Genomic DNA, 16,564 nt, shown 5'->3' with positions numbered 1-16,564 from the left:
TCCCTTGACCTTGACCAATGCATTGAGACAACCATCTTAGAATACAAGACATCATAAAGTTACCCACATTCCACTTTGAGGCCAATATCATTTATAAAGGGTCTATATTATGATTTTAGGTCATGTTCATTGCCATGGAGATTTAGAGATTCATTTATGGTATAAGTCCCTTATTTTCTTACCTTAATTTTGGTTAAGGTCCCAATAGCCACATCCCCATTGTGTAAAATTTTTGTATCCATATCCATATCCACCTTGTATGACAAATTTCCACTTTAAGTGTCTATGTTATGTCCATGGCCTTGATCATGGCCCATTAGCTCAAGCAACTTAATTTATCGTGAAAATACCTCAACTTCTTCCTCGACCATCGCCTCATACTCATCCCTAGTGAAAAACAAATCATATCAATGTCCATATCCCACTTTAAGAATGATGATATAGTAAACAAGGCATGTTGTGTGGTTTGAGGTCTTGCTCATGTCTCTTAGTTCCTAGAAGATTCACCTAGGAGCTAAGGACCTTATTTTCATGCCATACACACTAGCAAGGCCTTGAGACACATCCCTATAATGCAAAGAGCAACCATATTCCACATAGAGGTGAGACATCCTCAATTTCTAAGGGGAAAATAGTAGCTTTGCTATGACTTTAAAATTAAATAATAATTATTATTCTTTATTACCTTTTTAATCAGAATCAATCAATATATATATATATATATATATATATATATATATATATATATATATATATATATATTAATATTAGACTTAGTGTATTATTTTTATATATTTAAAATAATGAATAATATATGCATATATTTAAATATCAATGTTTTTCATGGATTTGATAGGAAATATAGAAAATAGTTAATATATTCCCATAGTAAAATAAAATGGTTTCAATATTCACCTATGTAAATTCATTTTAACCATGGATCTATCAAGGCAAGTGAAGGATTAAATTTGGTGAGGTGTGAATTTCTTTTAGAGTGCAATATAAGATTTTCATTGTTTAAATTGCATTTTTTAACATATAAATGGATTCAACCCCCTTCAAAATATCATTGAACACTTAGATTGTGTAGAATACACAACTTAAACTTGCAATTCCATTTTTTTTTTTTTTTTGAAATATTTTACTTATAGATCATTTTTTTATTCTTAATAATTTTTAAATTCCATATATATATATATATATTTCTTTATTTCTTTTTCTTCTTTTTCTGTATAGAATTGATACAAAAATAAATTAGTTAAAATGGATATTTAAATAGTTTACCTATATTATAATATTTTCAAAATAATAAAAATTATAAATCTTCCCCACACATAAAGTTTAAATATAATTTTTCAAATATTTTTTAATACTCTATTTTTTAAACCTATAAAAAATTATGTTATTTTACATTAACATTTAAACCTGTCCCTCTCTCGATTGCGTGATACCTGGGATGGATCTTTTCAATTTAAATATAATTTTTCAAGTATTTTTTAATACTCTATTTTTTAAAGCTATAAAAAATTATGTTATTTTACATTAACATTTAAACCTGCCCCTCTCTCGATTGAGTGATACCTGCCTGGGATGGATCTTTTCGATTGAGACCTGGATCTGCACTGGAATGTTTTATTTATGCTTGAGAGTGAGAAGTATTTTTACAACATCTTCTGAGTTGTAATGTTAACAACAAATCGAATAGATATATTTATTTTTGTTTTTAATTATAATTGGATATTATTTTTTTATTTAGAAAATATTTTAGGTTTATAAAGAGACATGTGTCAACTTAATATTCATCTTCCTCGTATTAACTTTGGCCTCTTCATATATATATATATATATATATATATATATATATATATATATATATATATCTACTTACTTACTTTTATCTTTTCTAAAATCGTCATAAAATGATATTATTTCAAATGAACATCCAAATATTCTATTTATGGTTGAGAGTAATAGTGAAATATTCTTACATCTTTTGAGTTGTGAGTTGTGTGAGAGTAAGGTTATTGAAAATTTATAATGCTTTTAATTAAAATTAATTACTAACCAAATTTATTTTCGTTTTTAAATTGTGATAAATATTATTTTTTATTTAGAAAACATTTTATTTTTATTTAAAAAAAACACATTCAAAAAATTACACATTCACTTCATACTCTCAAATATGGAGTATTGATTAATAGTTTTTTTTTTAAATAGAGAGGAAAAAAAAATTATTTTATAAAAACTTAATAAACAGAGGAGATCTGGGATGAGTGACCTCCCGGGAAGTCGTGGTTACCGGGTGCAAGCCCCGGAAGTGACGATTGACGCTATGTGATTCATTTCACTAGTTTCAATCCCACTTCTTCACCCCTGTGACCATCACCCGATGCAATGAGTGCTAAGTGAACAATTCAAAAATCTTGAAAAATTAGTCACTTACGACTACCTCTCATGGAAATGACGCAGTTGAATCCCAAAAAATGATATCTAATATATATAGTATAATTATTAACAACCATCATAATATTAATGATAATTAAATTCGTAAATAATACTAATTTTAAAATTTTATTTTAGAATCTATCTTTTGCATATATCAATACTAATACTAATAGTACTTTAAATTTTGAATAAAAATTCATCCATGGCCTTCAGGTGAGTGAAAGTTCGCAATCCAAGCACTCGATCAACTATGATAAATATTTGGTTACCTAAAATTACAATGCATTAACTGTTTCTGTGTGCACTTGTTGCTTTGCATAGGCTAGGACCAGCGGGTGAGCTGTAGCTCAGTAGGTTAAATTGAATTCCATGTCTCCAGTTCCCCTCTATACGGCGCTGAAACAGTAACAGATGTCAGACATAACATTTATATGTGATAGGCTCCCACGTGCAAAAGCTTTCCGATGGTAAACGATTCCGCAGAAGAACGTCAACGTCCGTCTCTGTAAACGGAGATGGAGAGGTATGCCCAACCAGCCACGTAAATAGATTATTGGAACGTGCAATCGGATAAGGGTTGCAATCGGTGATTTGTTCAAAACGTGGAGATTCGGGAGAGATAAGATATCAAAGAAAACCCTAGCACGATAAATACCCACGTTTCACTTGTTGCCAGGAAGAGTCTTTGAATATAAAAGCGCGCGTTTATATATATATATATATATAAACTCACTCTTTTTAATATATTCGTTTTGGCAAGACATCTGAAGACGGGGGGAATCCATCATAAAGTTGTCAAATAAATTATTTGCAATTGCATGGCATTGGGAGACGCGGGGATCTCTCCAAAGATGTGAAAGAGGGAATAAACTATTTGCAGGTGATGCTTCTTATCATCGGGAATAGTGAGCACAAGCGCCGTCCTCTTCGAAAATCGATATATCGGAGGCAGGTGAAGAAATTCATATTGCTGGGCCATGAATAAATGTGAAAAAAATTAATAATTTAATTTATTGAGGTTAATTTATTATTATTTTAATTAAATTGAGTTTAAGTGAGAGTTATATTTAATGTTAAATGGAAAAACAATTTGTTCATAATTAAAATATTACCAAAGTTATATTAAGGTTAGTCAAGTTAGATATTTTCTCACATAAAATTTATTTTCACATGTGATTTTTTCTCACACTTAATTTATTTTTATAAAATTTTAATTAATAATTTGAGAATATGAACATTGAGGATGAAAATCACTTCTTCTTAGAGCCTCCGCGTACAACCTCATTAGATCTCAGTTTCATAATCTTTGTTGCAATACTAACGTTTCTAGTTTTTTAGGATGTTAAAATTATAGTGATTTCGGGAGGTTTCTCTCCAAGCTTTTTGACCATAAGAATAGAATCTTAAATAGGAATTAGTTTCTTTAGGTCTTAAATTTGGTCTGATTAGACATTAACCACCACCATCATCATCATAATAAATAGATTTTATTAAAATAATAAAACAAATAAAAATTAAAAAGAAATGTTTTATTTTATTTGAAGATTATTCAAAAATTATTTAAAATCAAATTTATATTATTAAAACTTCAATTAAAATCTAAAATCCATAACCACTTAAAAAACTTATAGAATAAAAAATTATTACACCATTAAGTTAGGTGTCATATTATTTTTTTCATATATTTTTCTTTCAAATAATTGAAAAGAGTAAACACTATTATCATTATTATTAATTTTCATATTATTATTGAAATAAATATATATAAAATTATAAAATTTCATTATTTAAATTGTATTTTACTGTATAAATAAAATTATTTTAATTTTTTTTATCATTACAAAATTATTCATGTACTTTAAATAAAAATAGCAACAATGAAAGAAAGAGGAAGTTGACACTACTGCTAGGGTAATGCCTTTTTCAGTCTTCAAATAAAAATAACAACAATGAAAAAAAGAGGACGTTGACACTACTGTTAGGATAATGCCTTTTTCAGTCCTCAAATAAAAATAACAACAATGAAAAAAAGAGGACGTTGACACTACTGCTAGGGTGATGCCCTTTTCAGTTTGGATATAAAAGAAATGCCTGCTACGTAATTCCTGATACGAGTGGATAAGTTCCAAGACCTTTGAATGGATATCTATATTTCATCACACTTGGGTTGGCAGGGCATCCGAAGACGTGGCAATCCACGTGAAAATTGCCCAAAACGGATTAATCAATTTGCACAAGTAGACGCTCGGCACCACTGGCCCTAAGGAACACAAACGCCCTGCACCACTGGCCATATATAGACCTATCCCACCCATAGAACGAAAATCATATCGATGGAGAAGAGCCCAGGGCTGCAAGTAGATATTGGAACGATGGGGTTGCAGCTTTTCATTTTGTTTGGTATTATGTCAACTGTGTTTGTGAGAGGAATAATGTCTATTCCAACAACATTGCAAGGCCCATTTAAGCCTGTGACTGTGTCCCTCGATCCCACTCTGCGCAATGGAAGCGATGACTTGCCCAACTACGACCCTCGCCTCGTCAAGAGAGTTCCTTCTATCTTCCCAGAGCAAATAATGCTTGCGCTTTCAACTACCCCTAACTCCATGTGGGTTTCTTGGGTAACAGGTCTGTTTGTTTCTCAACCCTAGTTTCATTCATTCATATACCTTTGGATAGGCTAAAACGTAATGATTGCTACCTAAATATTGTCGTGGTTAGAAATGTTGAGTTTAAGGGTTTAAAAATGTTGTGCAGGTGATGCTCAGATCGGACCCAAGGTAACGCCATTGGATCCTTCCTCAGTGAGGAGTGAAGTGTATTACAGCACTAAAAGTGGCGTACACTCCCTTAAAGCTGAAGGGACATCTGTGATCTATAGCCAAACATATACAGACAAAGGCCTTTTAAATTACACCTCCGGAATTATCCACCATGTTCTCGTCAAAGGTGAGAAACATTATTACATACATCGATATAGTTTCGATTTACTCATGCCAGAGTTTTAAAATGTAGTCCTCTTTTATTTTTATGAAGGATGGGAAATTTTTTCTCAACATGATATGGCTGGAATGCGTTGGTAGTCATTGCATTGATTTCATTTTTAATGGAAAAGACCTTTTATTATTGAACAGATCTTCTTCCAAACACCAGATACTATTATATATGTGGAGACAAATCCTTATCTGCATTAAGCGAAGAGCATGAATTTGTCACTCTGCCTTCTCCAGGCCCAAATAAGTATCTCCCCCGAATAGCAGTGGTGGGAGATCTTGGTCTCACTTATAATTCCTCCACAACATTTAATCATCTTGTGCAGAATGACCCCTCCATGGTTCTCATGGTTGGAGACATGTCATACGCAACTAATTATATTACCACTGGCGATAAATCCGCGGCCTGCTTTAAGTGCGCATTCCCTAATGGTCCATTCTATCAAACGTATCAGCCTCGCTGGGATGCATGGGGAAGGTAGTTGACTTTTAATTCGCTCATTTTCGTTTTCATTAAAACCGTTTTATTCATTTTCGATTTCAATTTATTTGAAGGTTCATGGAGCCACTGGTTTCACGAGTGCCTATGATGGTATTGGCGGGAAATCATGACATAGAAACTCAAGGTGGAGGCGTCCAATTTGCATCTTACAAAGCGAGGTTTGCAGTCCCATCTAAGGAATCCGGATCCAACAATAATCTCTATTACTCTTTCAACGCCGGAGGAGTACACTTCGTGATTCTAGCATCATATACTGACTACAACAGAACCAGTAAGTTACCTATTTAATGTTATATTCCATTGACTTTATGATGATATTGCATTTCACCGATTCTCAACCGTAGCTTTTCTCGTTTATAGGCCAGCAGTATAAGTGGCTGAAGAGAGATCTGACGCAAGTGGATCGAAGTGTTACTCCATGGCTAATAGCATCATGGCACAGCCCTTGGTATAATAGTTACAACAGCCATTATCAGGAATTCGAATGCATGAGACAACAGATGGAAGACCTGCTTTACGAGTATGGAGTGGACATTGCCTTTCATGGACATGTAAGAGGCCATTAGCGCGTGGCTCTTCTCTAACCATTTTAAGTTTTTGTTAAAATTACTAGTTTGAGTTGGGTAATGTGGTTTCCCTAATTTTCTTGCTAAGTCCATTAATGCAATAGAAATGGAAAACATATTTTAAATAACCTAAAATCATAATCTCATTCACAATTTTATCATAATGAGAGGCAACGCTGTTATTCTGTACCCATATGAGCATAATCACATAGGAAAGTTATAAATTATCTTATACGTTCTCTGAAGCTCATGAACCTTGTGTATCACACAATAGGTGCATGCATATGAAAGAATGAACCGAGTTTACAGGTATGGGTTGGATCCATGTGGCCCTGTGTATATCACTATTGGGGATGGAGGAAACATTGAGAGGCTTGCTACGCATCATGCTGACGAGCCCGGGTACTGCCCCAATATCACAAGTATACAACCAGAATATGGAGGGGTCTGTCATTTCACATACACCTCGGGTCCAGCCAAGGGCAAGTTGTGCTGGGACAGACAACCAGAATGGAGTGCTTACAGAGAATCCAGTTTCGGTCATGGCATACTTGAGGTCAGCCTTAAATTACAATATTAAAATATCGATTCTAACCTTATACGCCATAAGATATCCGGTAACATTAGGGTTTTCCTCTTCTTTTTTAAACAATGAATAATATTACAATGTACCCAAATGACTTGATATGTGTTGCAGGTACACAATTCAACACACGCGTTGTGGACATGGCACCGGAATCAAGATGCATATGGAAGCGTAGGTGACCAAATCTATATTGTCAGACGCAATAAAAAATGTTCTCACGTCCCCGAGGCTAAGGGTTGAAAAAATTAAAGATGGATATCAGACTTTTGAAGTAGGGTGAAGTTAGTATTTAATTTACCAACACCAAGTTTAGAGGAAGCTTTAATAAAGCATGCACCAAAGCGATTGAAAATAGGGATAATTAGGATGTTGTATTTCTCTGATAAGTAGGCTTTGGTATAATCCATAAAATAATTCATTGTCATGCTTATGAAAAATAAATTATGTTGCTTTCTTGTATGGAGACTAATTCTGCTGCAGCAACATATTTGCAATTGTATTCTTCATCAGAGTTTATGTTGTACACACTTCGAATAGACAACTTAATCTTTCGCTACACTTGCAATATTCATTAAGTGTAACTCATGAAAAATGTGGAGTCCGATATGGATTTTTAAAATGCATTCGGGAAATTTTCTTCGTGATGGTCAGGCAAGGCTATGCAAATCTATTAGAATGGCAGTGAGTGGAGTTTTGAAAAATGTGTTATTTAATGTTGTTTCAGATTAATGTATATGGTTAATGGCCATCGTTGGGGGATAGTTCACGGATTTTAATTATATTAGGTTTTAATCCTACTTAAAAAGTTAGGTCATAGGTTCCTTGACAATAATAATAAGGTAAAGGTTCCTTGACAATAATAATAAGGTAAGGTGAATATTTTAGTATATATATTGGTAGAGATATTAGAGATTGAAAGCCCAGTATTAACTCAAAAAGAAGTTGTGAGGTTTTGATGTATTTGTTCTTTTTGGGAGTAGTTTAAAATAATATCAATAGTAAAGGAATTTTTTTAAGGGTTTTTTATTTGTTTTTAAGAAAATCACGAAGCACCTGTTTATTTTTTTAAGGAGTAGTTTAAAATAATTTTATAATTTATAATTTGAAAATGAAAAATAATATATCATATTTTATTTTTGTTTTAGAAGTAAATTTCTTTCATTATAAGTATGGTTATGATTAGGTATTTAATATACAATAACAACATAATTAACACATAAAGAAAGACTTTCCAAATAGAAATGGAATAAATATTGAAAGTCTGGGTTAAATTATTGGAGAATAAAAAATGTATGCCTAAAATAAATAATATTAAAATTATCATTAAATCTAAAATTTATGAGAATATGTGGTGCTGTGAAGAACTAGATGTAACATCCCTTGGTAACCTCGCAAGAAAATGCATGGAGTTAGGAAATTTGTTAAGCGTTTAAAATGTGTAACTTCCTAAATTACTTTCTATACTCCCTCAATGATCACTAGAATAACCATCATCATTACAAAGAGAAATATTTAATAAAAACATACTTAGTTACACAACCATTAAATGTATTTTTTGTAGCATATTAACTTAAATTTCCTACTATAACTATGCATAAATTCCATGATTATTTTACCTCAATTAGTAAATCACATACTTGATAACATCATGAAAGAAACTAACATCATAAAAATGACACAATGAACAATCACATCATTAGACATTGATATGTCCTCGAAACCTTAGGGTGAAAACCGACAAGCCTTTAATTTTATTATTAAACACTCGTAAGGGTGTTCACCTCACATTCAATGGTTATAATGGAGTCCATCCCTTAACCATTTTCATAAAATATTACATATAAAAATAATCTTAGATGCAACATAAATAACTATAAGCTATTACAATCATCATGATATCACTTACCCATGAATCATCAATCTCTATAATTTTTTGGTCACTATTTCCATCATTGGATCATCCTGTAGCTGGAATTCCTCAATCTGCATGGATCAACAAATCTTTATCTGCGACAATGTTAAACATGAGTTATCATTTGCACAAGTACCATCCTTTCCTTCCATTGATGATTGTCAGCACAACTAATATCATGACTAGATAAAACATAAAATATTAATTAACCAATAATCTATATTTATTAATGACACATCAACATCATTTTGTGTGCATGCATAAAACATAAACATAATGTCATGAGATGTCTTCTTTAACATCACTGCACATAAATTAATAAAGAACAAATCATTATCAAATGTCGCCTTTCCAAAAAAATGCTCACAAAATATTGCATGCACTTTCATATCCTTTCCAAAAGAAAGCTAACATATTAGATATTATTCTTGTGCTTGTAAATGCATAAGAATCATTCAAGCGAACTTAACCAACAAACAATTTTCTTTGCTCATACTATTGTGTTTTCTTTTCCAAATGGATTAACACAATAGATTATATATTTATGCATATGAATGCATTGTCTTTTCCAAAAACATATTTTCCATGCGAGAGCTATTCATGATGGCCATTATGTATAAAAATGCAAGATCTATTTCAAAAAAATTTAATATAATAGTTATAGTTTCTTGCATGAAACCACTTGTCCTGTCCAACGAAAAATGACATGATAGTTTTTTCTTCTTGAATGTGAAATGTTGATTTTTAATGTACCTTGGAAAAGTGGTTTCCCATGGGTTAGTCATGAGATGTCTTATTTAACATCATTGCACATGAATTAATAAAAAACAAACCACTATCAACTGTCATCTTTCCAAGAAAATGCTAACAAAATATTGCATGCACTTTCATATTATTTACAAAGAAAAGCTAACATACTAGATATTATTCTTGTGCATGTAAATGCATAAGAGGCTTTCAACAAAACTAACCCAACAAACAATTTTCTTTGTTCATACTGTTATTTTTTCCTTTCCAAAGGGATTAACACAATAGATCATATACTTATGCATATGAATGCATGCTCTTTTCCAAAAACATCTTTTCCATGGGAGAGCTAATCACAATGGCTATTATGTATGAAAATGCTAACAAAATATTGCATGCATTTTCATATTCTTTCCAAAGGAAAGCTAGCATATTATATATTTTTTTTGTGCATGTAAATGCACAAGAAGCTTTTAAGAGAACTAACCCAACAAACAATTTTCTTTGTTCATACTATTATGTTTTCTTTTCCAAATGGATTAGCACAATAGATTATATACTTATGCATATGAATCCGTTCTCTTTTCCAAAAACATATTTTCCATAGGAGAGCTATTCACAATGTCTTTTATGTATAAAAATGCAATCTCTATTCCAAACCAGGTTAACATAATAGTTATAATTTCTTGCATGAAACTACTTGTCATGTCCAATGGAAAATGACATGATAGTTTTTTCTTCTTGCATGTGAAATGCTCATTTTTAATGTACCTTGGACAAGTGGTTTCCAATGGGTTAGTCATGAGATGCCTTCTTTAACATCATTGCATGTGCATTCATAAAAACCAAAACACTATCAAATGCCATATTTCCAAGAAAATGCTAACAAAATATTGCATGCACTTTCATATTCTTTCCAAAGAAAAGCTAACATATTAGATATTATTCTTGTGCATGTAAATGCATAAGAAGCTTTCAAGAGAACTAACCCAACAAACAATTTTCTTTGTTCATACTATTATGTTCTCTTTTCCAATGGGATTAACACAACAGGTTATATACTTATGCATATGAATGCATGCTCTTTTCCAAAAACATATTTTTCATGGGAGAGATATTCAAAATGGCTATTATGTATAAAAATGCAAGCTCTATTTCAAACAAAGTTAACATAATAGTTATAATTTATTGCATGAAACTACTTGTCCTGTCCAACGGAAAATGAATGATAGTTTTTTCTTCTTGCATGTGAAATGTTGATTTTTAAAGTAAGCTTGGACAAGTGGTTTCCCATGGGTTAGTCATGAGATGTCTTCTTTAACATCATTGCACATGCATTAATAAAAGACAAATCACTATCAAACGTCATCTTTCTAAGGAAATGCTCACAAAATATTGCATGCACTTTCATATTCTTTCCAAAGGAAAGCTAACATATTAGATATTATTCTTTTGCATGTAAATGCATAAGAAGATTTCAAGAGAACTAAACCAACAAACAATTTTCTTTGTTCATACTATTATGTTTCCTTTTCCAAAGGGATTAACACAACAGATTATATAGTTATGCATATGAATGCATGCTCTTTTCCAAAAAAATATTTTCCATGGGAGAGCTATTCACAATGACTATTATGTATAAAAATCCAAGCTCTATTTCAAACAAAGTTAACATAATAGTTATAATTTATTGCATGAAACTACTTGTCGTGTCCAACGGAAAATGACGTGATAGTTTTTTCTTCTTGCATGTGAAATTTTGATTTTTAATGTACCTTGGACAAGTGGTTTCCCATGGGTTAGTCTCTACCTAGGGAAAATTGTCCAAAATAATTATTTTCCTTAGTGTGAATTTATAAGTGGTAAAGTCAATATTAAATTATAAAGTGAAAATGTTGGCATTTTTGGCTCAGGAATGGCGCTATGATACAGGTGTTGTCCTTGATGGCAACTCTCTTTGATGACAGATCTCCGTTCAGTCTACAGAATGAAGCGAAATCTCATATACGCAGGTTAATTAAGTCCAAGTTGCGTATACACGCTGGTGATATGCATACTAAGTCGCGTATACGCAGGAGAGCTACATAATAAGGCGCGTATACACGCAGATGCATGAACAGAAAAGTGCGTATATGTCGGGAAGTTTCCTTTTGGTCCATGGTAGTTAGTCCTCGGTACTTGTGCCCATGTCTTTGGACCAGAGTACCTCGACAGTCGTGTAGATCTCTAGTTTTGAAGTTGATGGTTTTGGATTTCTATGGTTTTGGCTCTTGGTATTGAGCAAGGCCTAAGGCTATATAAGGAGAAGAAGATCATTAGGCAAAATCATCTTTCGAAAAGGCTTGATTATCTGAAAAAGAAAGAGATCTGATATGCAGGTTCTGGGTTGCTTGATCTAAGCCAAGGAGAGATCACATCGGTTGATGGAAGACTAGATCTAAGGATAGATCGGGATCTAATGGTTTGAAATGCACTATCATGATATGGTTGATTATGCGTATTTCTAGATCTGCATACTGTCGCAATGTTATGTTATGGGTCTAACTGATGTCTGGTACAGCTGCAAATTGAGAAAGTTTATTTTTAGATCTGTACGCAGGTTGGCTTCGGTAAAAGCGCGTGTATACGCGGGTTTTGCTCATTGAAGTAGCGTATATCTTTTGAAGCTTGATTTTGGGTTTACAGTTGGGTCTGACTGTTATTGCAGAGTTCTGTAGTCTGCTCTGTGTTCTGGTAACTGGTGATTGACAGGGTTCAGTGGTTCAGTGATTCAAAGTTTGGTTGTTTTATGCTTCAATGATCTGTTGTGAAAGGTGAATGAATTGTGGCCTTCAGATTGTAATGTTGTGCTTCAGGAATATCCAGTCTGAAAATGTATGAAAGGTGGTACCTGAAGGAAAGAAGATTGTAGGTCAGCACCTACATACTAGTATCTTGGCTAGTACAAGAGCAAAGGGGGTTGGAGCTCCCTTCCAACGAAGTTTGGAGAACGAGAGAAGGTTGTAGCCTTCTGCAGGTTGTAGCATGCGTACTGGTATAAGGCTGCACCAGTACAAAAGATTGTAAACTGAAGTTTCATATTAAAGAAAGATAGAGACAACTTGCAGCAGGTGGTTTTCACCCACATTGGGTTTCCACCTTATATCTTGGTGTTCATGTGTGTGGCTTTTGATCTGTTCTGTTATACTGCACCTGTTTACCGTTAATGTGGTGAATAATGTCCTGATGAACTTAACTGAAGAATAAGCTAACTAAATTATGAGTTTTCTTCTTATACGCTGTTTTATTTAGTCACAGTAGCGTGTACACGCTGGTTCACTTAACTGAAGTAGCGTATATGTTTCTGAGCATTGAAAAAGTTTGATTGATCTGATAATACTGATTCACCCCCCCTCTCAGTATTATTTCCAACAATTGGTATCAGAGCAGGTCCTTCAGAGAAGCTTGATCGCTTGAAGGTAGATCATTCATCATGAGCAACTACGAGAAAGAAGCATCAATCAGGCCACCGATTTTTGATGGGACAAATTTCAATTATTGGAAGGTAAGAGTTACTGCATATCTTCAATCTCTTGGTACAGAAGTTTGGAACATTGTAGAAACAGGCTATGCTTTTCCTTCAGCTACTCCTACAGATCCAGCTGAGAAAAAGCAGTATGAAACAAATGCAAAAGCAGTCAGTACTCTATTAGGAAGTATATCCCAAACATAATTCATGAAGGTAATGCACTTCAAATCAGCAAAAGAGATATGGGACAAAATGATCACTAGCTATGAAGGAGATGAACAGGTAAAGCAAGCTAAACTTCAAACTCTCAGGATTCAATATGAGACTCTCAAGATGTATAATGATGAAAGTGTTGCTAATTATTTTCTTCGGGTAGATGAGATTGTTAATTGTATGAAAAATTTGGGTGAAGAAATAAAAGAGACTATAGTAGTTCAAAAGATTCTAAGATCATTATCCCCCAAGTTTGAATCTAAAGTATCTGCAATAGAAGAAAAAGAAAATCTCCGTGTTCTCACTATGTCTCAGCTACATGGAATTCTAACTGCTTATGAAATGAGAAAGGGAGGTCCATCAGACAGAAGGGAAGCTGCTTTTAAGGCATCAGGAAAAGAAGATTACTATGAAGCAAGCCATGTTCCAGAAGAAGAGGAAGAAGAATCAAATTTTGTCAGAAATCTTCAAAGGGGTTCTGGAAGGTTCAGAGGTAAGCTACCTTTCAAATGCTTTGCTTGTGGAAGAGTAGGTCATTATGCTGCAAAATGTCCTTATAAGGATAAAGGAAAAGAACCTGCTAGATGGAACAAGAAACAAAGTGCAAATAAGAAAAGCTACTACACCCATGAAGATAGTGATGGCTTATCAAACAGTGATGAAGATGAACAAGGTAATAAATATAAGCTGTTAATGGCATTTGAAGATGATGATTATGAGGATGCTGTAGATGTGGATAATCTCTATAATGAAATTACTAGACTCAAGAGATGCATAGAAGAAAAGAATGTGATCATTGATACTTTGCAATTTCAAATTGATGAAAAGGAAAAACATCTTGAAAAACTAGAAGGTGAAATTGTTGGTCTCAGAAAAGAAATTGAGAAAACAAAAGCTATTAATCTTAAGTTTGTCAAAGGATCTGAGACTTTGGATGAGATTATCAATGTGCAGCGGTCTCCTCTAAACAAGACAGGTTTGGGCTATAATGGAGAAACCTCTCAAGCATCCACCTCAAAAAGTTATCTTGATGCAGCAAGAAGAAATGAGCAGAAGAACAATGAAGATAATCAGGTAAAGCAGGGACGAATTACAAACAGAAACTATCAGGGACAATCCTTCTTAAGGGTGAACAAAAGCTACAACCAACCACAGGTAAAATCTTCTCAGTTTGGCTCAAGAATAGATGAAAATAGAAATTACAATCAGTTGGCTGGTAGATTCAATAACCGCAGAAGCTTCTTCAATGGACAATGCTTTTCTTGCCATAACTTTGGTCACAAAGCAGCTCAATGTGTTGCATATAAAACAATCATGACTAGGGAAGCTCAAAAACAAAGAAGTATGACAGGGATTACAAAAAGGACCTATAACAACTTTTCGGTTCTTGAAAATGAAGTTGAATGTTCTATTTGCAATAATTTTGGTCATAAAGACTCTGAATGCAGGAGCAGGTTTCAGGAGAAAAAGGAACAATCCACGAGCACCAAAACATGGAGAATAAAGGAACCTCAAACAGAAAGATGTGGGATAGCATTTTATGCAGAAGGACAGGAAAATCTATGGTACATTGACAGTGGATGTTCGAAACATATGACAGGTGATAAAGAAAAACTTGAATCTTATTCTACTTTAGAAAAGGGAAAGAAAGTTTCTTTTGGAAATGATACTCCTGCAACTATAAAAGGAAAAGGTATTGCTCCTTTGAAAGAAAAGGTCAAGGCTGGAAATGTTTTGTATGTTGATGGATTGAAGCATAATCTACTAAGTGTCAGCCAGATGTGTGATAAAAAAACCGAGGTTATTTTTAGATCGAATGGATGTCTTGTTCGTGATCTTGATACAGGTAAAACAGTTCTCAAAGGCAAAAGAACTCCAAATAATCTGTACATATTTGAAGAAGGACAACAACAATGCTATCTTAGCAAGGATGAAGAGCACTGGTTATGGCATCGAAGGTTGGGACATCTAAGCTTCTCACAAATAAGGAAAGCATGCAAATATCAGGCAGTTCGCGATCTTCCAGATATCAAAATTCCAGACAACACCATATGCAAATCTTGTCAGTTTGGAAAGCAAACCAGAACTAACTTTCCAGAGAAGGAAGGATCAGCTAGCTTGCCTCTTGAGCTAGTCCATACAGATGTATGTGGTCCATTTAGGAAAAGGACACCTCGAGGAGAAGAATATCTGATATTATTCATTGATGATTTCTCAAGGTTTGTTTGGTTAGGGCTTATGAAGCACAAAGATGAAGCATTCGAAAAATTCAAATCCTTCAAAGCATTGGTTGAAAATGAATCAGGACACAAAATTAAGTGCCTCAGATCTGACAGAGGTGGGGAGTTCACCTCAAATGAATTTTTCGATTTCTGTGACGAACATGGGATAAGAAGAGAATTCTCTACAGCTAGAACTCCTCAGCAAAATGGGGTTGTGGAAAGAATGAACAGAACTATCCAACAAATGGCTCGTGCTATGCTCGATGAATCAGGTACTCCTGCAACCTTCTGGGGTGAAGCTGCACATGCTGCTGTTATTATTCTTAACAAAACAAATGTCCGAGTAAACAGCACTCAAACACCTCATGAGCTTTGGAGTGGTAAAACTCCTTCCGTGAAGCACTTCAAAATCTTTGGGAGCAAATGTTATATTAAGAATACTGATGAGCAACTTGGCAAACTTGAACCAAGAGCAGATGAGGGCATTCTTCTTGGTTATTCTCCACATAGCAAAGCATACAAGTGCTACAATAAAAGACTTGGCAGAATTGTTGACAGTATTGATATAGTGGTTGATGAGAAGGGATATATTCCTAGGCAAGTTCATCATGAAGACATTGAAGAAGATGAAGGTTACTCTCAAAGGCGAAATGATGAAGAAGAAGAACCTCAAGAAGAAGAAGAATCTTAAGAAGAACCAGAGGAGCAGACAAGAATAGAAGAGAAGACTCCATCCAGATATGTTCAAAAGAATCATCCAGAAACTCAGATTGTGGGGCAGAAAGAAGCAGGAGTACAAACAAGAAGGACACTTGCAGAAGCTTCAAGCTACTTGGCATTACTCTCCTCCACTGAACCACAAAATGTGAA

At 33.7% G+C, this 16,564-nt stretch overlaps 1 protein-coding gene across 1 annotated transcript; it reads left to right on the top strand.

Annotated features, from left to right (window-relative positions):
* The first annotated feature begins 4,716 nt into the window (after nt 1-4,716).
* LOC149197177 (purple acid phosphatase 23-like) lies at nt 4,717-7,650 on the top strand. The gene is made up of 7 exons (XM_089403869.1): nt 4,717-5,073; nt 5,203-5,394; nt 5,580-5,916; nt 5,994-6,211; nt 6,301-6,491; nt 6,781-7,062; nt 7,204-7,650. The coding sequence occupies exons 1-7, from the start codon at nt 4,779-4,781 to the stop codon at nt 7,330-7,332; spliced, it is 1,644 nt and encodes a 547-aa protein (XP_089259995.1). The 5' UTR covers nt 4,717-4,778; the 3' UTR covers nt 7,333-7,650.
* The last annotated feature ends 8,914 nt before the right edge of the window (nt 7,651-16,564 follow it).

Source organism: Pinus tabuliformis, chromosome 2_2, assembly GCF_031772625.1.
Source record: "Pinus tabuliformis cultivar Carrire ecotype Pingquan chromosome 2_2, CPIR1, whole genome shotgun sequence".
Lineage (NCBI taxonomy): Eukaryota > Viridiplantae > Streptophyta > Pinopsida > Pinales > Pinaceae > Pinus > Pinus tabuliformis.
This window is presented reverse-complemented; position numbering and strand designations above follow the sequence as displayed.